Source organism: Populus trichocarpa, chromosome 17 (genome assembly GCF_000002775.5).
Source record: "Populus trichocarpa isolate Nisqually-1 chromosome 17, P.trichocarpa_v4.1, whole genome shotgun sequence".
NCBI lineage: Eukaryota > Viridiplantae > Streptophyta > Magnoliopsida > Malpighiales > Salicaceae > Populus > Populus trichocarpa.
This window is the reverse complement of record NC_037301.2, coordinates 11,448,854-11,473,949: the sequence shown is the minus strand read 5'-3', so window position 1 is coordinate 11,473,949 and position 25,096 is coordinate 11,448,854. Positions and strand designations below refer to the sequence as shown.

Here is a 25,096-nt window from a genome sequence, read left to right as displayed (position 1 = left end):
TTTATTTCATCTGCCATTTTTACTACTTCTCCGATTCGAATTTCCCAAATCTAACCTTACAGATGTGTCCGGAACAGCCGAAAACCTTGGAAATGACACTGAGATCACCCCAATCGGACTTCGGATGGCTCCGATTTTAGCAATCAAAGTTTTGGATTAACGGACGGTGCATATGCAGCCGCGTGTCAGCCAGAGTACCGCCTGCGTCGCACCGGATCAAACAACTCAGTAGCGGTTCTGATGAAGCCACGTGTCAGCCGATTAGGTCCTGTGTCACACCGTATCAAAACTCAGTAACGGTTCTGATGAAGCCACGTGACAGCAGATTAGGTCCTGATCAAAACTCATCAACGGTGCAGATTGAGCCACGTGTCAGCAGATGATGGCCTGAGTCGCACTGGATCAATACTCAAGAGTGGTCCTGATTTAACCACGTGTCAACTGATTCGATCCTGCGTCGTACTGGATCAAAACCCCTCAACGGTGATGATGTAGCCACGTGTCAAAATATTAGCTTCTGCGACACATCGGAACAAAACTCAGTCGGATGACGTGGCAGTTGACGCGGACGTTGACCGTACGGATTTGATGATGTGGCGGGTCAGCCCGACCCGTTTTGCAGAAGCCGGGCGAAGATGGAGCGTGGCGCGCGTACGGCGCGTTGGTGCGCGTGGGCAGTCTGGACGTCGGAGCGTGTGGGCGCGTGCGGGCATGCAGGACGTCGGTTATTCGCTGGGTTTTCAACAGTGGATTCGTCCGGTTGTCCTCTACACGATGGTATGTTCAAAAACACGTTTGGAGAACTTTGATTTTTGAGTTTGGATCAAACACCCTCTTTGTCAAGAACAAGCTCTGATACCAGTTGTTGGGTAATTTCCAGAACTCAAACACACACAATTTACGTGGTTCGGCAACTTGCCTACTCCACGGAGCTACTGGTTTGTATTAATGAAGCTTACAAACAATACAAACAAAGGAGGAGGAGATAGAACTCTCTCAACTCAACTCTACTCTCTCAAGCTCTCTCTATTCTTCTCTGTTCTCTCTTCTCTCTGTGTTTCTCACGCTGCTCTCTGTGTTCTTCATACACTCATAAGCACACACACACACATAGCTATACATATACAATGGATGATTGAAGGGGCATGATTGATGCCCACCGTTGCCTCCACTTTGTGTCCTCCACCATGTGCCAAGTGGGAGATTAGGTATTCCCACTTGCATATGGTGGGACATTGTTTGTCTCCACTAACTAACACCCTCTTCTAAACCCTTTTCAGCACTTCAGCGAAATTGCTATTTCCACTCACCTGGTATGTTTTTGGAGAGGGAGTACGGAGCCTCGTTGGAGATTTAGAACCCCAATTAAATACATTAAAAATAATGATTTGCACCGTATTTTTAAATATACTCTTAAATTTTGGATTGCTAAAATCACTCCTAGAAGGATTTGTTTTTTAAAATATGTTTTTCATCCTAGCCTAGACTTTTTTTATATATATAAATTTTCCAGTTAGTTATTAATTCATTTTAAAATTCATTATATAAATATTAAAAAAATATTTTATTTTTGCAATGTTGGATTTGAAATCCTTTAGTATATATATTTAATATTCATTAAAAAAAATTATATTTTTCTAATGTGAAATAATAATTTTTTTTATTTAAATAATTCAGCAGAAAATCCACCTGGTTCGACATCAAATTATAATTCACATCGTTTTTTGATGAATTATGCTGACTGGTTAACCGAATAGGATGTGGACGAAGGAGATCAATTTCCAGGAAATCTATTTCATTTAATTGGGGTTCTTGTTCATAGTTAGGGGGTGAATGCGAATGCAATGCCGAGTGCCTGATTTTTTTTTTTGAGAAGTATATGATTTCATTGAACGCCATAACCTGGCGGCATGTGAAATTACAGAGCCTGCAGCATATCAATTTTGTAGGAACTACCAAACGAAACAAGGTCCATATAAAGAGGACAAAACAACAGATATAGCCTAAGAAAGTAACAGTGGAATCTACACAAGATAACCATCACAACAAAATCCAGGGGAAACTTCCAAGAGTCTCCGGATCATCTCTCTAGTGAATCTGAACCTCTGAAATGGAGCACATTTAGCAGCCTAATAGACATAAGCTGAGAGATTGATCAAAACCAAGCAATGAAATCACTGGATCTTCGCACTCCCTGCTTAGCCATACAATCTGCCAGACTATTGCTCTCACGGTACACATGAGAAAAAGTAATTGAGCCAAAAAATCTAGTCAATCTCTGAACTGTGGAGAAGAGCTCTCGGTGCATCCATGGCCTGTTATGAGAATTGTGCATCCAGTTGATTACATTGGCAGAATCAGATTCAATAGTAATATGTTTATGATGAAGAAGACAATTTGAGGCTGAGAGCTCAACAGCTTTGACAACAGCTCTCAGTTCAGCTATATTCGAATCTAGTATCCCTACTGGCAAGGAAAAAATACCAAGGAGATGACCATGGTGGTTTCGCAGGACACCACCTATACCTGAGAGTCCAGGCTTTCCAAGAGAAGAGCCATCCACGTTCCACTTGAAGCTGTCAATGGTTGGAGGAGACCATATCACACCGGTTCTGGTAATCTGAACATTGGACCAACGAATCAGACCTTCTGCAGATCTTAACAGGTCTGAAGGGGAGTAAGGAAAGTCAGGATGAAGTGCTTTCAACCATAAGCATAGCCGAGTGATGATAAGGAAGAAAACTGAATCATAGTTCGGTGACTTTTGTTGAAAGATCAGGTCATTTCGAAGAAGCCAAAGGGACCACGCCACTGAGAAAAACAACATCAACCATGCTTTCTTCTGAAATTTACCATGGACCATGAAAGTCCACTGAGAGAATAAGCCTGACAAATTCTTTGGGCAACACCATGATAATCCCCACCACTTAATGATTTTGGACCAGATAATCCAATGCTGATGACAATGTAAAATTAAATGATCAACCGACTATTCCTCAACTAAACAAATAGGACAGTTAGAGTCTGAGATATCCAAAACACCTCTTCTAACCAGCACACCTCGGGTGTTGAGTCTGTTAATAATAGCCATCCAGCAAAAGATCTCCACTTTAGGAGGGACTACACCTTTCCAGATCCCAGCAAAAGAGAAGCCATTGTTAGGATAATGAGTGGGACTTAACAGCCCACATAGAGATTTAACGGAGAATCTTCCTTATTTGTTGTCCTTCCATATTAGTCTATCCTCTGCCTCGTTGTCTAAGTGCACCGTTGAGAGAACAACATATAGTTGTTCTAACAAGCCAATGTTTCGACCCCTCAAAGGTCTTATCCAGGAAAAGAACCATGTCCATTCAAAACCATCCCACATTCCCATCTTGTCAATGCTGGCATCTTTATCATTGGATAAATGGTAAAGAGTAGGGAAACGATCTGCAAGACAGTAATTGGAAAGCCAAGTATCATGCCAAAACACTGTCCTTTTGCCATTTCCAATAAGAACCATAGATTGATGAGACACAATCTCTTGTAACCTGTTGTCTTTAATGCAATGGTTGATCATACGCGTCCATGTGCTTCCAGCTCCTGAAATAGGGGCTTGCGGCAGGAAACTAGAGCAGTTAATGTTGTGTATGAATTTGACAACTTCCTTCCACAGGCTTGTGTCCTCCGAGCCCAACCTCCATAGCCATTTATACAGCAGAGCTTTGTTTTTATCCCTTAAAGATCCAATCCCAAGACCCCCAATCCTTTTCGGAAGAGTAACTATTGTCCAGCTGACATTGCATAATTTCTTGCTTTCCTCTTTTCCGGACCACAGAAAGGCTCTGAACTTCCTCTCAATTGCTGTTGCAACTGTTGCAGGCATGGGAAATAGAGATAAATAGTAGATGGGCAGGTTACTTAGGACAGATTTAAGTAGACACAGTCTACCCCCAATGGATAAGAATCTGCCTTTCCATGCAGCCAACCTGCAGCTGATGTTGTGGATAATAGGCTTCCACATTGAAATTCTGTTCATATTTGCACCGATGGGGAGACCAAGATATGTGATGGGGAGTTGTTCCTGCTTGCATCTAAGGATCTGCGCTGAGTGGCGACATACATGATCTTCAATACCCACTCCAATAATACTGCTTTTAAAGAAGTTAACTTTCAACTCCGATATAAGTTCAAAGCACAAAAGGATACGCTTTATGTTCTGTAAACTAGATAGGGAAGCTGAACTGAATATAAGGGTATCATCCGCAAACTACAAGTGAGATAGGGCAGGACCAGTCTTGCCAAAATTTAGTCCCTCAATCAGTCCCATACCACAACCACGTTGCAGCATACAACTCAATCCCTGAACTGCAATATTAAAGAGAAAAGGAGAGAGAGGATCTCCTTGGCGTAATCCTTTTTCCAAACTGAATTCCTTTGTGGGAGAGCCATTAACAAGAACAGCCATCTTTGCTGTGGAAATACATTGCATAATCCACCCTCGCCATCTAGTTCCAAAACCCATACTAGCCATGACTTCATTAATGTATTCCCATAGAACAGAATCAAATGCTTTGTGAAAGTCAAGTTTGAAGAGATAAGCTTTACCCTGTTTTGCCTTGATGTAAGCAATAGCCTCATTTGCAATCAATACACTGTCAAGTATTTGCCTCCCTTTGATGAAAGCAGTTTGATTGTCTGTAATAACTTCTGGCATAACATGTTTTAGTCTGATTGCCAGCATCTTTGATATAATCTTGTACAAGCTTCCCACCAAACTGATAGGTCTGAAATCCGCTAACTTTACAGCACAATTTATCTTCGAGATGAGGGTCACAAAGGAGCTGTTGATGCCTGAAGGGAGAAGGTTAGATTGATAAAATTCTTCAACCATTCGGGTAATGTCCCCGCCTATAGTACTCCAAGCTTTCTTGATGAAGAAAAAATTAACACCATCAGGACCTGGTGCCTTATTTCCTTCACAGTTCCAAACCGCAGCTTTGATTTCTTCTGCAGAGAACGGGCATTCCAGAGCAGCAGAGGATGAGGGCATTTGAAACGCCGAGTGCCTGATGTGATTGCAATTTTGAGATAGCTGGTTGAAGTTAAAGCCAAGTTGATTATCTGGGGTGTTTATTGTCCGGTTCGATTTCTTGAGAAAATGATCTGGAATGAACTAAAAAAATCAATTCAAATTGAACCAGAACATGAGTATTTCGATTCATTCAAAATCAGGAAACCTAACACCTTGATAAGACCTGTAAAAACTAAAGGGATAATTTGATATTACAGTGAGGATAATCAAAGAAGAAAAAAGATTAAAGCCTGCAAAACAAAATAGCAAAAAAAGAACCTATCTAATTAAAGGAAGTTTACTTTTCAAAAATAAAAATGAGATGAAACAATTATAAACATCTAATCTAATTTCAATTCACACAAAAGAACAAAAAAAGTCATCTCAGTGGAACAACATAAAAAAGCAAAAGAAAATTAAATTGGGTCAAAAGTGCATGAATGAATGATTAATGTTAATTTTTCTTTTCCAAAGCTGCAATGAAAAATCTATAGAATAGGAAATAATAATGGGAATATAATAGTAATGACTAGTCTGATGACTTGATCTTGTTTAATCGGTTTTAGAATTTTAAAACTGAAGCTAAACTGGGGAAAGTATTTTTATTTATTAATTATTTTATTTAGTTTCTTTTCTTCATTCGGTTTTTCTAGTTGATTTTTGTTTTAGTTAAATCAATTTTTCAGTTTTCTTGAATATTCCTAACGCTTATTATACTGAAATATGATACCTGAAACACGTCCACTTTCTTTATAAATAAAGCTTGTAAAGCGCATAAAAATCCTGCACATTTGTGCATCCCTTGAGTTCTTTTTCATTCAAAGTATACTCTATTTGGTCAGGAAACTTGTATTCCTAGTTAAGCACAATCACATTAAATAATAAATAATCATCATTTTTATTTACTATCTAAGTATACTTTATTTACAGAAACAATTCTTCTGAGAATTTTCTTTGAGAGTCCATTCTCCTCTCTTTTGTTTTACATTCTTTTCTTTTCAATATTTTTTTTCTTATAACTTGTCTATTACTGCATAACAGACATATTTACAAGGGTGAAGAGTGGTGAAGAGTTCTAACCTTTTATCTACTCTACTTTTATTATTTTACCGTGAATTTTAATAGTATTTTTTTGTTTTTATCGCAGGCTTTCTCACATGTTTTTTTTTAACTCTCATCTCTTTTATTTTTCTAAACTTCTGTTGCTTGAAAAGAGTTGATGGATGTCCATCACGTTTATTTTTTCAACTTTGTATCCTCTTTCTCTTGCTTTTTTTTTTTTGAAGATATATTGAAAGGGTAGTCGAAAACAAGATACACAAAAGAAAAGAAAAAAGAAAAAGAAATTACAAAAACACAAAGCAGACAAAAAAAAAGAGAAGAAAAAAAACCAATCAGAATGAACAAATACATCAAGTCTTAGCCCTTTTACATAAGGGAATGTGAGTTAGGGAAACACTAGGTGGACAAATCAATGTTCACTGGACATATCTCAAGTTGGAGGTTGATCTTGAACACTAAAGGCTCAACATGTCATTTTTTTTTCCCTATGGCATTGAAAGATTAATTTTGTTTGATTGATTGAGATTTTGTATTGAAGAATTTTTTTATTAATAAAGGATTTTAGTGTCTTTTTTATATTCAATGAATCGTCAATTTCTTCGGTAAAATGAAATAAATAAAAAACTATGAGAAATTAGCTAACCAAATCAAACTCTAACTTTCTCCCCAATTTCTTCACCCTTTAACTATAGTTTTGAAACCCGGCTTGGCCTGACGGGTCGACCCAAGACCCGATTGACCCGGGGCAGAATTGAGTCTGGTTTAAGAAAAAATAGGGAAAGTCAAAATTCAGGGTGACCTGGCAACCCAGTCAAAAATCCAGTTGCAACATGTTGACTTTTGTTTTTTTACTAAAACGATGTCGTCTTGATTTAAAAAAAAATCAGAAAATTGACCCAGATGACCCGGTCAAAACCTGAAACCCGAGCCTTGGACCGGGCCGGGTTTAAAAGCTTTGCCTTTAACATAACATTTGTTAATTAGCAAATAGTTGTCTGCAACTTTTCCAAATCTGAATTTGGGATCTCGAATTTTCAGTGTTGTGCGTTTTTGTCTGTGACAAATTTTATGTGATAGAGAGATAGAAAGAGATGGCGAAATTCGAGTTTTTTCTTCTTTTGCATTTGTATTTGAAATATATAGAGAAATAGGTAGAGATTATTAACGTGGTTGTCATTTTTGTGCTCTAAAATAGATGTTGGGTTTGTTAATTGTTGCAGGTGATCATGGGTGATGTTGAGGCTGCTATGGCCATGCGAGAGAAAGGAGAGAGGAGGGCAACTGGATAGAGGAGTTATTGAATGATGAGTTCTACATTAGACTTAGGCATAACATTAGACTTAGACATAGGTGGGAAACTGGACAGGTAGAGTAATTTTACTTTCTTTCATTTCCAGTAGACTGATATTTCCGCTTTTTTTTTCTTTTTTTTTTTCCGAGATTTTAAATTATTCTAGGTCTGAAGATTTGTGTCATGCTCTCTGTTGTGGTTTAAGAATATACAGAACTTCCAGATGAGTTCAAGACTGCAGTTAAGAAGAACTATGGGGGTCCTTTTGTTTTTGGCATTGTGTGGTTTCCTGTTGTGCTTCTTGCGTTGAGGTTTTTTTTTTGGCAAGCGTTTGATTACTGGTGCATTGTTTTCTCTTCTTTTTTTTTGCTTCTGTTTTGTGTGCTGTGTCTGTGATTTTTGTCTTTTTCAGTGTTTTGTCCTTTGTGATATTTTCTACTACTGTGGGTTTTGCTAATTATTATGCTTATTTGGGGCTGCTTCTTGCAACTTTGGTGCTTTTCTATGTGTGCTCCTCTTCTAGCTCAACTCTCTCTCTCTCTTTTTCATTTTCGTCTTTTATTCATTCTGGTTTTAGCTACTATGATTTCTTATATGTTTGTTGTTTCTTTTTCCTTACCTTACCAATATTTTTTTGTGTCAAAGAAACTAATCCTATCATCTTCGCAACCTTTTGTTTTGGTAGAGTGTGATGTAGAGTGTCGTGGGCTCATTATGTTTTGACCATTATGATGTGTGTTTTACCAAACATTGATACGTGGATTCTAAGAGGGTGGTTGATTAATCAAATAATGAGTTTCATCGATGGGATTCTGTTTTCAATCACTCAAAAATAGGCTCCGGTGCAACTTCCCAGCTGCTTTAGTTTTTTGCACTTGCTGGGATTGCATTAATGGATTTTTTGCTTTGCGTATGAATATGTTCACGCGTAGTTTTTGCTTATGTTCATGCTAATCTTTATCAACCTTTGTAGGTTTTATGAGCTCCTGATGGTTAGCTTTTGGTGCACTCCTATTGTTTTTAACAAATTTAAAGAAGAGGACATTATAATAAGCATGGTTATCAAAGCAAGGGTTTAAGATTTTTATACATGGTTGTGAAAGCAAACAATATCGTAAATAGAAACTAGCAAAGGGAAACCCAAGATCCTGAAGGATTTAATTTGTTCTTATGAAATTGTTGCTTAAAAATATTGAAGGCAGAGATAAGTGATCTTTAATATGAAATATGAGTTGGTTATGCCATAGATTTCCACATTGTTGATGCCAACTTTCTAAGTATGTAAATGAATCCTTTATAGTGTTTGTGCCATTAGGTTTTTTTTCCCCTTTAACCTATTTTTGGGAATCATATATTGTTTAGATGAACATTGAATTACCGATCGATTTGCTAATTAAAATATCACTTTTGTTTATTGATTTATTTGACAGGCAACGCCAAAGTTCTTGCCGGTAAAGTTGGAGGACAAGCAATAACTCGAAGTTGCTTAACTAAAAGATTTTTATCTTAAGGAAGGAATGATCCTTGCAAATACCACATCTGCTGGAATGGAACCAAGGATAGCTTCTGAACACTATTCATTAATCTTCAAAACAATTTACACTCCAAAATTAGCTTCTCTCTTAAGAGAAGCACAGGAGGCTGGAAGCACCATTGTTTAAGGGTCAGAGATGTTCATCGACCAAGCAATTTTTTTTATTATTTTTTTTGCATTTGTCCATTTATTTGAATCAATTGGGATTTAGAGCTCATCTTTCACTGCTTAAATTTTTTTTTTCTCAATCACATCATGGTGGAATTTTAGAGTTTCTTAGTTGTTAATATTTGACAATCTTTGCTGTCTTTTTCTTTGAATATGTAATTACGAACAAAAGACTGAGGCTGGTACTTTCTGATTTTTTATCATCTTCTGTAATAGGGTCTTACACAAGTGGAGCAACTAACAAAATCTTCTTCATGGTTACAGCTAAAAGATCATCCAAGTATTTACCCTTAATCTCTCTCAAACTCCTGACAAACATTATTCCAAATGATTGTTCCAAGTGTTGAAGAATTCAGTATTTAAGGGAAAGAATTCGTGAGCTCTTGAAGGCATGAACTACAACAAAATTTTTCTTATTGCCAATAACCACAAATTGAACGGTTGGGATATTCAATGACAATGTCAGTGGTGGAGCCCATGGTTGAAAGAAATCATAAATAAGAAAATCTGGCCATAATGTTGTCAGAATGTTTGAAAAGCTACTACTTGTCATATCAAATGATTGCATCAAGTTTCGCAAGGGACGATTTGGAAAGATCTGAAATTAAGAAGAAAAGAATAAGAAACTGATATTGTTTGCTGCTGTTTATTTCTTTTTCTTTCTACAACAGGTTGCTGCATATTTAACTGTATATGCTAGCTTTTTCTCCATGTTGTTTTTCTCTTTTGCATTGCTAGAAAAATAGGGTGCAAAATGGCTATGACAATCATGTTTTAGCCAAAAACAATTGCCAAAACACTCAAGCATGATGAAGAATCATGCCATGTAATTCAACAATATGATTTTCACTGCATTATTTTGGTTTGCTGCTGTTTATTTATTTTTCTTTTTACTGTAAAGATATCAACGGTCCTAATGATGCCAAGTGTCAGAAGATTAGCAATTAATATTGTTAGCATTCTGTTAGTAGTGTTTGTTAGTAAAAGAGAATCTGTTAGCATTATATTGAGTGTAAAAGAAAGCATATTCTCCGTGCAGTATCTTTCAATACTGCATATATAAAGTGAGAAATAGTAATGTAAAAAGTTAAGCAAAAGCAAATAATAAAACAGTGCTATAATTTCGTCTTCTGCTTCTCTGTGCATAACAGATTCATTCATTCTCTGTTCTTCACTCTCTGCTTCTTTTCTTCATTTCCATTTCATTTCTATATAAATGTTACTGTCTTTCTTGGTATCAGAGCTTCCCACTCCTCCGCAAATAACACATCAACCTTGGAAGGATCCGTAGTTGCACTCATCACAAACTCACACAAGTGTGCAAGGATGTATATAGGAATCGCAGATTACACATTTTCCATCACACTTCTCACAAAGGCGTCCAATAGCAATTCCTGGTTGCTTCCAGCACATAATCAAATCAGGATGATGCTTGGCCATGATCTCTTCAAGATCTTAGTGTTCCTACGTGCACCTGCTGGAATCGATTTGAGACTCTGTTCCTTCTTTTTCAGCAGAGAGAGAGGGAAACCTGGAGAAACTTCTGCACTCTATGATATTTTTTTTTTTTTTACTCTTGTTTCTGATTCTGGCTTCTTTCTCATCTTATTCATGAAATTCTTCTATGTTTGCTGCTGTGTCTATTATCTGTTTGATATATTGTCAAACTAAAACTTCTTCTTCAAATCTTCAACTTTCTGCAAGATTCTTCCTTCTCAATCTTTGATTCTCTTCTTTTCTATCTCTTGCACTCTAAAAATACGACTACTTCTCACCTTCAGATTGTTCAACTCTAATACGAGAATATACACATAAACGTTTTCTTCTTCCCCTGCACTGCAGAATTTCTCTCTGCTTCTCTTCATCTCTATTCTAATATACACATAAACGTTTTCTTCTTCCTCTGCACTGCAGAATTTCTCTCTACTTCTCCTCATCTCTATTCTCTGCTTTTCTTCTCTTCATCTCTATTCTCTGCTTTTCTTCATCTCTATTGCAGTATCTCCCTCTAATTCTATTCACTTCTTTGTTCCTTTCTGTGACGTTTCTTGCTAGCTTTTCAACATATCTCTGCTATCTCCCTTGCTTCCAATCCAGTGTTCCACATCTCCAGATTGATTATCATTTTGTTAGGGAACGGGTTATCACGGATGATTTCCTGGTCCAGCATGTCTCCTCTACTGATATATCGTCACCAAAAGTCTTTTCATTTCTTTGTTTCAGCATCATTGCTCCAATCTCATGCTTGGCTCCTCCCAGCATGTGCTTGAGGGGGCATGTAAAGATATCAACGGTCCTAATGATGCCAAGTGTCAGAAGATTAGCAATTAATATTGTTAGCATTCTGTTAGTAGTGTTTGTTAGTAAAAGAGAATCTGTTAGCATTATATTGAGTGTAAAAGAAAGCATATTCTCCGTGCAGTATCTTCCAATACTGCATATATAAAGTGAGAAATAGTAATGTAAAAAGTTAAGCAAAAGCAAATAATAAAACAGTGCTATAATTTCGTCTTCTGCTTCTCTGTGCATAACAGATTCATTCATTCTCTGTTCTTCACTCTCTGCTTCTTTTCTTCATTTCCATTTCATTTCTATATAAATGTTACTGTCTTTCATTTACAACAGGTTGCTGCAAATTTGACAATTTCTTCATAGGAGAAACATGCATTTTCACTTCACTTTACTTTAATTAGAATTTTGCTTTTATATGTATTTGCTAAATTTGTGTCGATTTTTCACTTGCATGAGACCATGTTACTTCACAAAATATCGTTAATTATTTGGGATATAGCTCGCGGAGAAGAGGATAGACTTGGATTTAATATAATACTTAAACACGGACAAGACTACACCAAATTATTTATATTAATCTACACATATAGAATTAGTAGCTGGAAAAACCTCTTGGAATCTACGGTCACAGAAACACCGAGACACCAAAATAAAAATATACTGATAACCAAGATTGCAAAATGTGAGTCTAATTACCCCAAACCAAAACCATGAGCAAAAACAAGGACCCGTCCTAGCATGATGAAAATCCTTGCTATATTTTTTCCCTCGTGTTGGCTACTTTGATGAACATGCAAACTAGAAGGAAGATCACAGGATGTCTTGAAATCACTACTCACTTTACTTTGATGGTAATTAACAAGGAAAAAAAATCAAGAGCTAATAAGAAATTAGATCCATGGAAAACTGACGAAGATCTTCAAGCTAAAGCAAGTTGGATTCTTCCCCAAAACTCATGCAGCAGAAGCTGCTGCACAGCCAGCTGCTGCTCAAGCAGCTGCTGCTCACTCAGCTGCTCAGACAGCTGCTGCTCAAGCAGCTGCAGCTGCTCAAGCAGCTGCAGCTGCTCAAGCGACAGCTGCTCAAGCGGCAGCTGCTCAAGTAGCAGCTGCTCCAGCACCAGCTGCTCAAACAGCAGCAGCTGCTCAGACAAGTGCTCGCTCTTCTGGATCCAAACATTCCTTTTCCCATTCCTATAAAGAGCATAGAATTGTTAACATTAAGTCGAGGTACACACACAAAAAATATGTAATGATTACCTTTTCAATGATCTCGATCTAGATGAAATTTCAACTTCACTGAGAATATTCATCCATCTTTGTACCTTCTCCTTGTTTTCCCTGAAATTTTCTTCATTCTTGTCAAAGACAATTGTATAACTCTTTGTTTGATCATCTATCTTTGATTGTTCGACATCATAAGAAACTGGAAACACAGTGTCCGATCTCATCTCATCCATGAATCCGACAATCTTGACAAGCTCTCCAAAGCACCAAGGTAAAGAAGCACAATCTCTTGAAAATATAATAATTGACAGCCCTGATTCTTCAATGGCCTCAAAGAGTCTTGATCTAATTGCCATTACTTTCTCTGGTTCCTTCTCGACTGGGATAATGAATCTCCGGGATCGATCTGACTTTAAATAGCTGACACCATTACTAGTGTCTGTGACTCTGATGCCAGGGAAAACATTGGCCTTCCATTGATGGTAAGATGAAGAAAAAGTTAAAGAAGCTTTATATGAAGAAGCTGCTTCTTTGCTTGTAACAATAAAATGGGCAGAAGATGGTTGTGGTGTAATATATAGAGAAGATAACAAACAAACACCACAATTCTTCACCTTTACTCGTCGCTCGTAAGAATGGAAGGACAACTCAATGTTGCTAAAGGATTCATGCTGCCATTCTTTAAGCTCTTTAAGGTAATCAAAAGATAGATAGAATAGCCAAATATGATCTGACAGAACTTGGATAGAGTTACAACTAATACACATCAGCGAAGGATAATTCTCTTTTCCATTGGCTTTGAAATCACATCGAAGAGGTCTTTCTCCATATGCACTGAATGCAACACATGCAACAAACCCCATGCTCCAACTAGGCACTTGCACACTAATTGAAGATCCCTTACTTTGATGGTTAAACCAGCCTGGAATTTCATTTCCTGGAACAGCGATACCAAATCCAGTTCTTGGATTAGACAAACCCTGTACCATAAAGAACCAAAATGTTAGATAGATAGAGGGAGAGGGAGAGAGATAGAAAAAAGTTGGGGTTTGATTAAGAGAAGACCTGGAGGTATCTTTCAAGCATGGTCAACCCCATGTTGTCTTGGCCATTATGATTGTACAATTCCCAGCAGTTAAGACATATGAACTCTGATCTTTTGGAACTCCTTAGCTTTATCGGATCTGGAATTGTTTTTAGGCTTATACAACCATTCAAATATACCGTTTGAACTTTAGATGGAACCTGAGGCAATGATTCAAGCATCGTGCAATCCTCCAAGACAAGCATTTCCAGTTCAGAAAGCCTATTTATGCTTTGAGGCAGGCTAACAAAGTTATTCTGGCTCAGATCTAAAGACCTCAATGAAGATAACCAACCAATATCTTCAGGAAGTGCCCCTTCTCTTAGATTGCAAGCACGTAAACCCAGTACTTCTAAAGAACACAGACCAGACAAAGAAGGCAGCACAACTAGTCTTTTGCATCCATCCAAAGATAATACTTCAAGATTCTTTAAGAGAAAAACAGATGCTGGCAGTTGTCTTATTGAAGTTCCACTTACATCAAACTCCTCCAAACTTTCAACTTTCCCCAAATTCTCTGGTATATATTTAAGTTCAGAGCAGCCAGACAGATCAAGTTTTTTAAGGGATTTCAAAAAACCTATGCTACTTGGAATGCTTTCAAGGTTCTTGCAGCTGTTCATGCTCAATAGACCTAAGCCAATCAAATGACGAATCGATGAAGATAGTTCTGTAATACCAGTCTCATCCAAACGAAGCACCATCAATTTGTTCATGTTTCCTACTATATCTGGAAACTTCTCAAGTTTTGAGCAGCCATCAAGAGTGCAAATTTTAAGTGATTCCATTTCTAGATTGTTTGGGAGAATCCTAATACTTTTGCAGTTCACAAGATTCATATATTGAAGCTTCTTGTGATGTGCAAGTGATGGATGGACCTCAGACAAACTTGTACAACCTTCAAGAATCAGACTCTCGAGATTCGGAATTCCAGTAAGATCTGGAGTCTTGGACAGGTTTAGTGAGTTGCTGAGATTGATGATTTTCAAATTAACTGCACTCTGCAATCAGGCAAGGGAGAATAAATATGGATGCTTCTATCATACATATATAGGAAAACGATAAAAAGAAATAAAAAGGCCCTTAAATTAGTTGATCTCACCTTATACCCATACCATAATTGTTCAATACTACTGTTAGCCATGTGAAGTTCAACTAGCTCATCCACCTGTAAACCAGCTGGCAATGATTTTGAAGGGTAAGAATTCCATTCAAGAAATCGTAACTTATTGGAAAGATCTTCAGGTCCTTCAGAAAGCTGCACGTTGTCGATTTTGAGCAATCTCAGTTTGGTCATTTTAGAGAAGGCTTTCATGTTCCATAGTGCCTCTTTTATTCCAGGCATGTCCAAGAATATGGCTTCTATTGTTTCTTTTCCCTGTCAACCAAAAGGGAATACAAGTAAAAAAAAACAAATACAAAGTAGAGATGGAGCGTAAATTAAAATGAACTTTATGAAATCTTATGGATAATGTTCTCTATCAGCTACTCACTATGTTGTCCATCAGTGCGAGGCAGACATCCTCGTATGTCCACAATCTACTGCGCCTTCCAGGCTCTTCAAGGGATTCACAATGAACAATTTCCTTACCCATTATCTGCAATAAATTATGCATCCAGACTTGATCCCGAGAGACACTTATGAGAGATTTCTCAATAAGAACTTGTGTTCCAATATGTGCATGGAATCCACAGCTGTCAAGTATCCTTATTATTCGATCTTTTTTAAACCCCTTCAGGAAACAGGCAATGTCTAAAAATATTTTCTTCTCTAATTCATGGAGGCCATCAAAACTAATGCGAAGCACATCAATAATTTCACGGTCAGGAATATCATTTAGTCTATTAATCACACTTCCCCATTCAAGGATACTTCTTCCATGCATAAACGAACCTATAACTTCAAGAGCCAGTGGAAGGCCATTAGCATAACCCACAACTTGCTTGGATAGTTCCACGAAATCTTCAGCAGGCTGGTCATTTTTTAAAGCTTTCTGGCTAAACAACGTAAGAGCATCATCATCATTCAATTTCTCAGCCTCATAAATTCTAGCAACACCATTTCTAGACAACACTTGTTTATCTCTGCTTGTTATGATAATTCTGCTCCCTGGACCAAACCATTTACTCTCCGCAGCCAGGGATTCTAGTTGTTTATGGTCATCTACATCATCAAGAACAACAAGAATCTTTTTACGTTGTAACCTCCGCTTTATCATTTCAATACCTCTAGAAGAATCACATATATTAGCACGTTCCATTAAGATTTCAGAAAGAAGTTGCTCCTGCAAATGGCGTCGTCCATCTTTCTCAGCAAAAGCTTCTCTGACATTTGCTAAGAAGCAGCTGCCTTCAAATTGCCAACGAATCCTATCATATACTACCCTTGCAACAGTCGTCTTACCTATGCCACCCATTCCACAAATCCCTATGAAGATTGCTTCGCCAGTTTCTTCATCTATATAACCATTTAATACCTCTAGACGAGAATCTATTCCAACTAATTTTTTGCTAATTGTTGGCAGAGTGACGCTTAGTTTGTAGAATATATATTCAACAATTATTTTAATTGATTCCGACTCATTCCTGCATATGATGGTGGAAAACATTAATCATGCTGTGTGCAAATCAAATCAGATAGTGATAATGGAAAAATAAAAATTAGCTCGAAAATGTATGGCTATTTGTTGGAAATTAATACATCAATCCTCGAGAAAGATAGGGCTATGACAATAGATAACTTCAAAAACATAGAGGGAAAAGGAAAGAATAAACTGAAAACAGAATCTAGAATTACACAATTACTAAAGAAGCATGCTTTCAAGAACAAAAGCTAGGAAATAAAATATTCATTAAGTTCGGTTTTAACAGGCCAAAAAAGCAAATGGAGTTTTATCATATTTTTTATCGACCACTAAGTTATTTTTATGATTATTTTTAACAAAAATTTCAACTATCTTGCATAGTATACTTAAAAAAAACAACTTTTAATGTTAAATTTTTCATTTTTTTCCCATATATAAAATCATAGTTGAAATGGTTGTGAAAATTTAAAGGAATATATGGACCAAAAAAACAAAAAATGATTTTTAATTTAATGATAAGTTGAGAAAGTGAGACCTATGCAATTGATGATATATATATAAATATATATCGTACTGAATCATACATAGTAAACTATTAAAAATACCAAATAACCCTTCAATAATTAATTTAATGATAAGTTGCCACTATGTAGTTCTCTAACTAGATTTTCGCCCCACTCTGTTGTTCTTTCTAACCTTTAAAAAATGTAATAATATTTGAAAGTAAGAAATTCAATGCATGCTACACAAAACACTTTTAAAATATTTAATTGATGATATATTTATTTTTAAAAATAATTGAGTTGACAATAAACTAGATATATCTAAACTAAATATAATTAACTTGTAAAACTCTTAATTCAGAGCATAAGACCGTGAAAACCCTATAAAACTCAAATCAAAATAAAATAGAGTCCAATTTCAACCAATCAAATATTAAAATCTAAAAATAAAAAAAAATATTTATTCAATTAAAAAAATCAACTAGATTTAACAAAGAATGAGAAATAAAAAGACCTGAGATAACCCCGATTATTTTGAAATTATTAAAAAATTCTATAGAAATCAAATAAAAAAATTAATAGAGCTCAATCTCTAATTAAATTAAATGTTGAAGGATGAAATTAAAAAAAAAAACATGAGCTTAAAAAAATATATACCCAGAAAAATCTCTTAAACCTAGGTTAATGTCCCAAATTCTCAACCGTTAAATCCTAGATTCAGGCTCAACCAAGAAGCCCAAATTAATATTAAAGTATGAAATCAGAAATATATATATCAATTTTAAAAACTTGTCAAGGTAAAAAAACATAGCAATAAAAAATAGATGATAAAATCGTAAAACAAATAATAAGAATAATCTCAAATAAATAAATAATAATCAAAAGAACGAGAATCAAATATAATAGATTAAAAAATTGAAAGGGTAAGAAATTAAAAATAAATTTTAATTTTATAAAATAATTCAAATAAAAAATATCAATTGAAAGATTAAATATATATATATAAAATAATTAAAGGGCTGATGTAAAATTTTAGAAGATTGGGTGTGGAATTCGAGAGAAATAAGAAAAAAGTTATTTGGTACCAAACTGAAGGGCAAAATAGAAAACAACAATGAAGGCCTTTTTTAAGGCACTGTAAGCCATTGCACATGCCGTTTAAATAAGGTAGGAGGACTTCCTCACTTACATGTTTTGCAGATGTGTCAGTCATTTTTGTTTTTTTAATATATATATATATATATATATATATATATATATATATATTATTAAAATATCAAATTGTTTATAAAAACATATTATTATGATAAAAAATATATATATATATATATATGAATAAGCCCTTCAAGTCAATGTAAGATCATTTTATTTTATTGTGCTGTGAAAAGTGAAATTTTAAAAAAGCTTCTAGATTTATCTTTATTTGTTTTGCTTTTAAGGGCTATTATGTAATTACACTGTATAAAAATAATTAAAAATATTAAATTGCCCCTATCAATTCTATAATGACCATAAAAAGATCCTATTATCCTTAGAATGAAAAAATAGTAAATTCATTTTTCTAATCCATGGTAAATCAAGATATTTTTACTGTACTTTTCCCATGAGTTTCAAATTTTTGTTAATACAATTGATATATTTATCCACTATTATTCTAAAATAGAATCAGAAAAAAGTATTCTAATCATAATAAAAATGCTTTGTAATATTGATATTTTTATAAAGATTCCCCAATAAATTCAATTAAATAATAGAAATTCCTCTAACCGAACAAGCTAATTTTACATTAATTTTATCTTTCTTAACAAAAGGACACTTATCAAATTTTAATTCCAAATTAAAAAGAAAAACATAAAAATAAAAATGTTCACAAAAATTAAAAAAAAAACATTATAAATAAATTTGTCTCTTTTATTTATAAATATTTGGAATTTTGTAATTCATGATGGAAAATCTTTTTATTTTATTTTGAAAAGCTAAAACCAATATATTCAAAAATATTTTTCTATCTAATATTTATTTGTTCATGCTAGATTTGTTTTTCAATGTTTTTTTCACATTTTTATTTTTCTATCTAATATTTTTTTTATTTTCAAAATATAAAGAAAAACCCGAGAAAAGAAAGAAATTTTATGTAAAGATTAGAAATGGTTGATCACATAAGATCAATATTGCATATGAAAAAAATATACATTTACTACCAAGTGTTTCATCAACAAATCCATAAATTTACCATTCATTGAATATTATTTACCATATTTTGATTAACAAAACTCAAAGAACACTAAAGCATTTGCTAATTGATTTGCGATAAAGAAATATATATATTAAATTGAAAAATAATTTTTCTAGTATGAACAAAACATTAAAAAAAAGATAAGAAAAAAAAACGATTTTCATTGGTAAATAAATTAAAAATTAGCAAGAAATTAAAGAATTTTTTAAATTTGTATTGAAATTTTATTTTAAAAATATTGTTACCGTTGAAATTTGGAAGGTCCTCCTCTTTTATTTTAAGGTCGTTAAATAGCTATTTAATGGATCAAAAATATATACTAATAAGTATTTATTCAATAATTAATTTTGATATACTTGTTTTATTGTGATTATTTTGATATTTAATCACAAGGTTCAATTGAAAAATATTAAAAAAAAAAAAAAGCTATGTTCATCATTGAAACACTACAGGGTGGAGGGTGGATTTGAGAATAAAAATATGTAAATAGATGATTTACCTATTCCGTATGTCCCAGCCTGAAAGATTGGCCACCGTAGAGAGACAATCTTTCCAGTTCCGGACCTTCTCCAAGTTTTCCTTGAAATTTTGTTCATGCTCAACGAAGGCTTTCTCGTATTGCCCTTTCCGCTTGGCTACCTCTGAGGGATCCACATCATAAAAAACTGGCAGAACAGTTTGGCCCATCTCTTTCATGCACTGAACAATCTTGACAAGTTCATCCAAGCACCATGGTGAAGAAGCGTAATCTCTTGAAAATATAATGACAGAAAACCTTGATTCTTCGACGGCCTTCCAGAGAGCAGTTTCGATTGTCTTTCCTCTCTCGAGCTCGCTGTCATCCATGTATACATCGATACCTCTCTGTGCCAGATTAGAATATAGATGGCTAGTAAAGTTGTTCCGGGTGTCTTTGCCTCTAAAACTAAGGAACACATCATACATATATTGTGGAGGAGAAGAAGATGAAGATGAGGTTATTCCTTGCACGCTGGTGGAAGCCATGAAAATCCCTATAGCAATAAACTAGTACCGATCCCTTCTGGCCTCAACTAGCTCGCTTGGTTCAGCAATTGCTTTCCACGCTATTTTGTGTAAGGCCTGCTCCTGTGCTCAAACATGAAACAGAAGGTAAGATCAAGAAATTTGGCAATTAAATCTACCAATTAGCAATTTCAAGCTGGAACATGTACAATTCTACTTAGAAATCAGAAAGCACCAAATTTCTACCAAGTATTACACGAATCTAGACGAAACAAACCGTGTGCTAAGTGTTGACTAAAGAGGCACAAGATCTAGCCAAGCCCAATATTTGTTTCTCCTTCTGGTATCTTAGTAACCAACTTCCAAAGCCCTTTTCTTTCTTTCTTTCTTTTTTCCAATGACTTCGAATTTCTTCCGGTTTCTTTAGATCAAGAACTCGTACTGGTAAGTTTCCTGGATTTCTTACGGATCCCTTTCTCAAACTGTAAAGAAGATGGACTTTCAGCGGAGAAAAAGTTAAAAGAAATGAAAGGGATATCGAACGCCCATGGGGCAGCAGAGGCACCTTCCTGTCAAGAGCAGGGGTTGTGCCACACACATCACAATTGAGTTGTGTGGTTCATATTTTTTTAATGAATTTTCAAGTCAAGCATGTGTGAAATTATATTTTAGATTCAATAAAAAGTAAATAAGTACATTTTAAATGCAATAAAAAAGTTTCTATAATATTTTTATCTATAAACTGAAATTTTATATAAAAAAACTAAAAACAGTTCCATTAAAAATCAAAATCTAACCAATTGGTTTTAGTTTGGTTTGGTTTGATTCTGTTTTGGTTCAGTTTAGTTATTTTATATTAAAAACTAAAAATTATATTGTTTTTTGGGTTTTATGTGGACTTTCTAATGGGTTTTTTCCATTTGGTTTGGTTTAGTTTATTTCTTAACTAAACCGGTTCGGTTCGGTTTTTTTATTTCAAGCTTATGAAACCGAAATTGAACCATTTTTTTTTTAAATATTCTAATCGGTTTTTTTCATGGTTCGGTTTTTTTGGCTATTTTTTTCCAGTTTTTTCAGTTTAATCGGTTTGTTGGTTTGTTTGCTCATTTTTAGTGGCAATATCCCATATGAAACCTTTGATTATGAGGTATTTAGGAGCGTAGTAACAATTGTTTTTCGAAGTGTGTTTTTTTTTTAAAATACATCAAAATAATTTTTTAATTATTTTTTAAAAATCATTTTGGATATTAAAATATCAAAACAATAAAAAAACATTAAAAAAAAACATTTTTCCAAACCGGTCTAGAACTTCTTTCCCAACCAACTTACTCTGCCATATCCAATAATGAATCGAACCTCTTTTGCTTTTAAAAATTCCGTTGTGTGGAAATAAATCTCTTTAAACACTCTGCTACACAAACCATTAGGATTATTCTTGAGATGCCAACACTACTTTTCTAGAAGGACCTTATTGAAAGACTCAATTTCTTTAAAACTCATGCCCACCCACAAGCTTTGATTTTAAGAGATATTTCAACTTCTTCGGTGCACCTTTCAATTTTCCATAGATTTATAAATTTTCAATAAAAAAACTGGTCAGGAGTTTGATACACATTTCTATCAATACAAAAACCCCAATTCTTGATCTCCCTCACCTTGTCGGAATTCTTAACCAATGAACCAGCCCCTCTGTCACCGTTGCAACATCAAACCACCACAGCAGCAACCACCCATGCCAGCAGCCCCAACAACCACTCTACAATCACCTTCTTTCCTCTCATTAACAACACAACAAGCTTGTCGTGGATAAGTCTTTTTTTTTTTTTTTCTTTTCTCTTTGCTCCCTAAAAAATTACATATTGATCTTCTTTGTTTTTAGTATTTGTGCTTTGATTATTCTTCTTTTAATTTTTTATTTTTATCATTGACTCTTTAATATAAATTTTATTTTCTTTCAATTTAGTCCTTCAATTCCAATTCGTAATATATTATACTTTTTAATTTAGTCTTTATTTTTTTATTTCTAATTGTTTTAATTGACCCTTTTATGACAATTTTTTTTTTAATTTCAACCTTCAATCCAAGTTTATTTTGTTTTTTTTTTCAATTTGATCCTCGATTTTTATTTTTGTTTCCTTTTGTCCTTTGCCCTTTTGTATAAGTGTTATTTTTTTTCAATTTAGTCCTTCGATTTTAATTTTTTATATACTCCTTTTTTAATTTGGTCCTTATTTTTTATTTCTTATTTTTTTTCCTCAACTCTTTTATAAAAATTTTATTGGTTTTTAATATTACCATTCAATCCAAGTTTATAGTGTGTTATTTTTTTCAATTTTATCCTCATTATTTTTTATTTTTCTTTTTATTTGAGTTATTTTTCTTTTTAGTTAACCCTCCAATAGAAAAAAAATTAGTTGCACTATAATTTATTTTTTATTTTGATTTTCATCCTTTTTTTTAATTACTATTTTTTTTTCATTTTAGATCCTTTTGTGTAGTTAATTTTTCCCCCTGTTATGTTCTTCATTGTTTGTTGACTCGGTCCACTTTTTTTTTCTAATTTCGTACTCCAATTGTTTTTTTTTCTAAGGTATCATGATCTTTTTCAAAAAGAAATTGTCTGATTAATATCATTTCATTTTTTTTTATTGACTAATGAAAATAAAACCAACTTATTAATCCCAGTACATTACTGTTATAACTTGAATCGTTAATTTTTCTTATTTTTTTAAAACACACTTGCAACACCTAAACATTGTTTTTTGCAAAACAATATCGACATGTAACTCAGTGCGTGCCCATGTCTAGTGTATGTTTCTAAAACTCATAGGTCATGTTTTCTAAATTGCTTTAAGTATGCTATAAAGAACATCCATCCCTCATCATTGTGAGCCAAACTATAACTCCATTCTTAAATACAAATAATGAAAGTTATGGCTAAAAGTTAGACAATAACTTTGTTTTAAATATTTATATAATTTTTTCACATTAAATAACAAATATAGTAAAACAGAAAGGGGTTGGGAACTGTGGTTTTATTGTAGCACAAGACATATTACACTGTATATTACAACATTGAAATTATGATTATCCCCCTCATTCAAATAACAAGTGGCCTTGCTTAGAAAGGTGTTAGGGTCTTTTTGTTTTATATAAACAATGAAAATACAAAAATGCCTTCAGTGACAAAAAAAAATTATACGCCTTTAGTCAAGGGGTGTTATTAGTTTTTTATATTTTAGGTTAGATAGATTATTAAAATATCGTTTAATTCAACAAAGTCAAAGCTTTCAATCAAAAAATATTTATGTATTTTGTTATTTCTTTTTTGTTTTATCAAGGATATTATTGTATTATCAAAATAAATAATATTAAATTTTAAAAAGTTGCTCGCTCGTGGGAGGTACCCGCGCAATTCAGACGACGTGTGCGGCACCTCTCAATGGTTAAACATGTCTAACCACCATGAAGTTTGATGAGTCGCCACGTCCTTTTTCAACCAATACAGTGGGCGTCATTGATGGTTGGGTGGTTTGTAGCTGGTGGGCCTTTATTTTTTTTCTTATTTTCTCTCTTCTCCCTAAAAAATTGCATGTTGGTCTTTTTTGTTTTCGGTATTTGTGCTTTGGTCATTCTTCTTTTTATTTCTTTTTCTTGTTCTTGACTCTTTAATAAAAGTTTTATTTCCTTTCAATTTAGTCCTTCAATTCTAATTAATAATATATTATGCTTTTCAATTTGATTCTCATTTTTTTATTTCTAATGTTTTAGTTAACCCTTTTATGACAATGTTATTTTTTTTTAATTTCATCATTCAATCCAAGTTTATTTTGTTTTATTGTTTTCAATTTGGTCCTCAGTTTTTATTTTGTTTCCTTTTTGTCTTTGCCTTTTTGTGTAAGTGTTATTTCTTTTCGATTTTGATTTTTCATACGTTTCTTTTTTTATTTGGTCCTTAGTCTTGATGTAATTGATAGCCCAATAAGGATAACAACAAGCACATAAAGATAAAGAATTGGCCAAAATAAGATTAAAACAAGAAGAAACCTAAAATCTTATTTTTATTTTTGAAATAATGAATTGATAACTTTTGTCTCTCTAGGATATTTACAAGTCTTTATATAGGGGTGAAATTGACCATAACAAGGTAGGAAAAATTATTATCCTAAAACAAAAGGAAAAGATAGCTAAGAATCCATAAATAACATAAAATCCAGAAAAATAAATGAGAAATAACAAAACTGAATCAAACAATATCATCAAGGCATAAAATATTATAGCCTTTTATTGTTATTATGTTGGTTTGGTGTGATCAAGCGTTTTCTTAGACCTAATCTTATCCCATCTGTCTACAAAAATATCTGTTAGGATACTCATAAGGTCTATTTGTGAAATTTTTTTATATAATCGATAGAACCCTCATTTTCTATTACCTCAGCCAGATCACTTTTTCTATAATTCATCAATGTTGCATCGAATGCCAAGTTAGGTGGCATCACCTCTTAATGGTACATAGTTCAACTTTTTCTTCAAATAATAAATGTAGACACGTATTATGTTTTCGCTTCATTTTCAAATAAAATTTTCCGTTGTACACCAATCAAGAACATGGGATTTTGTTTCAATATTCAGTCTGGTGTGCTAAAATAAGTTATATTAGTTTCTTAGAGCCCTTTCTAGATACACATTCAATCTTGTCAGTGCTACATTATGGATAGAATTCCAAGAAAATTGAATGATTCTAAGGGCATCTCTACAGGATAAGCCTAAAGGAAAAGACAAAATAAAAAAAAAATCAGCTTTCATCCCTCATTTTTATAGATCCAAGAGGAGAGCTTCAAGGTTGTCAATTCCGTTTTGGTAGGTGTTTTGTTTTCTCAATTGGAATGGAATGTTTCAGTTTCGGAGTATTTCGGCGTGCTGTTTCGAGGTTGTACTGTTCATATATATATATCACTACCAGAAAATTGATAAAAACAAACGGAAATACCGAGGGAATTACCGTGGGAAAAAAAATTAAAACAAAACAAAAAAAATGATGACGTGTCATTTTTACCAACGGAATTACCGACGGA

At 34.0% G+C, this 25,096-nt stretch overlaps 1 protein-coding gene and 1 long non-coding RNA gene across 3 annotated transcripts in view; one reads left to right on the top strand and one right to left on the bottom strand.

Moving 5' to 3' along the window:
• The window catches only part of LOC18110884 (TMV resistance protein N), a 65,023-nt gene extending 44,981 nt beyond the window's left edge, over window positions 1-20,042 (bottom strand). Inside the window, exon 1 of one of the 2 annotated variants that reach the window (XM_052448443.1) lies at window positions 19,898-20,042. In XM_052448443.1, the coding sequence (XP_052304403.1) occupies window positions 19,898-20,042 (145 nt within the window). Of the gene's footprint in view, window positions 1-19,536; window positions 19,671-19,897 lie in introns of those variants that run through there. The other variant, XM_052448449.1, reaches the window with a different exon arrangement.
• LOC127904499 (uncharacterized) overlaps window positions 1-20,270 on the top strand; it is a 30,085-nt gene extending 9,815 nt beyond the window's left edge. Inside the window, exon 2 of the long non-coding RNA XR_008057736.1 lies at window positions 20,014-20,270. This is a non-coding gene — a long non-coding RNA (uncharacterized LOC127904499). The remainder of the gene's footprint in view (window positions 1-20,013) is intronic.
• Window positions 20,271-25,096: the final 4,826 nt, after the last annotated feature.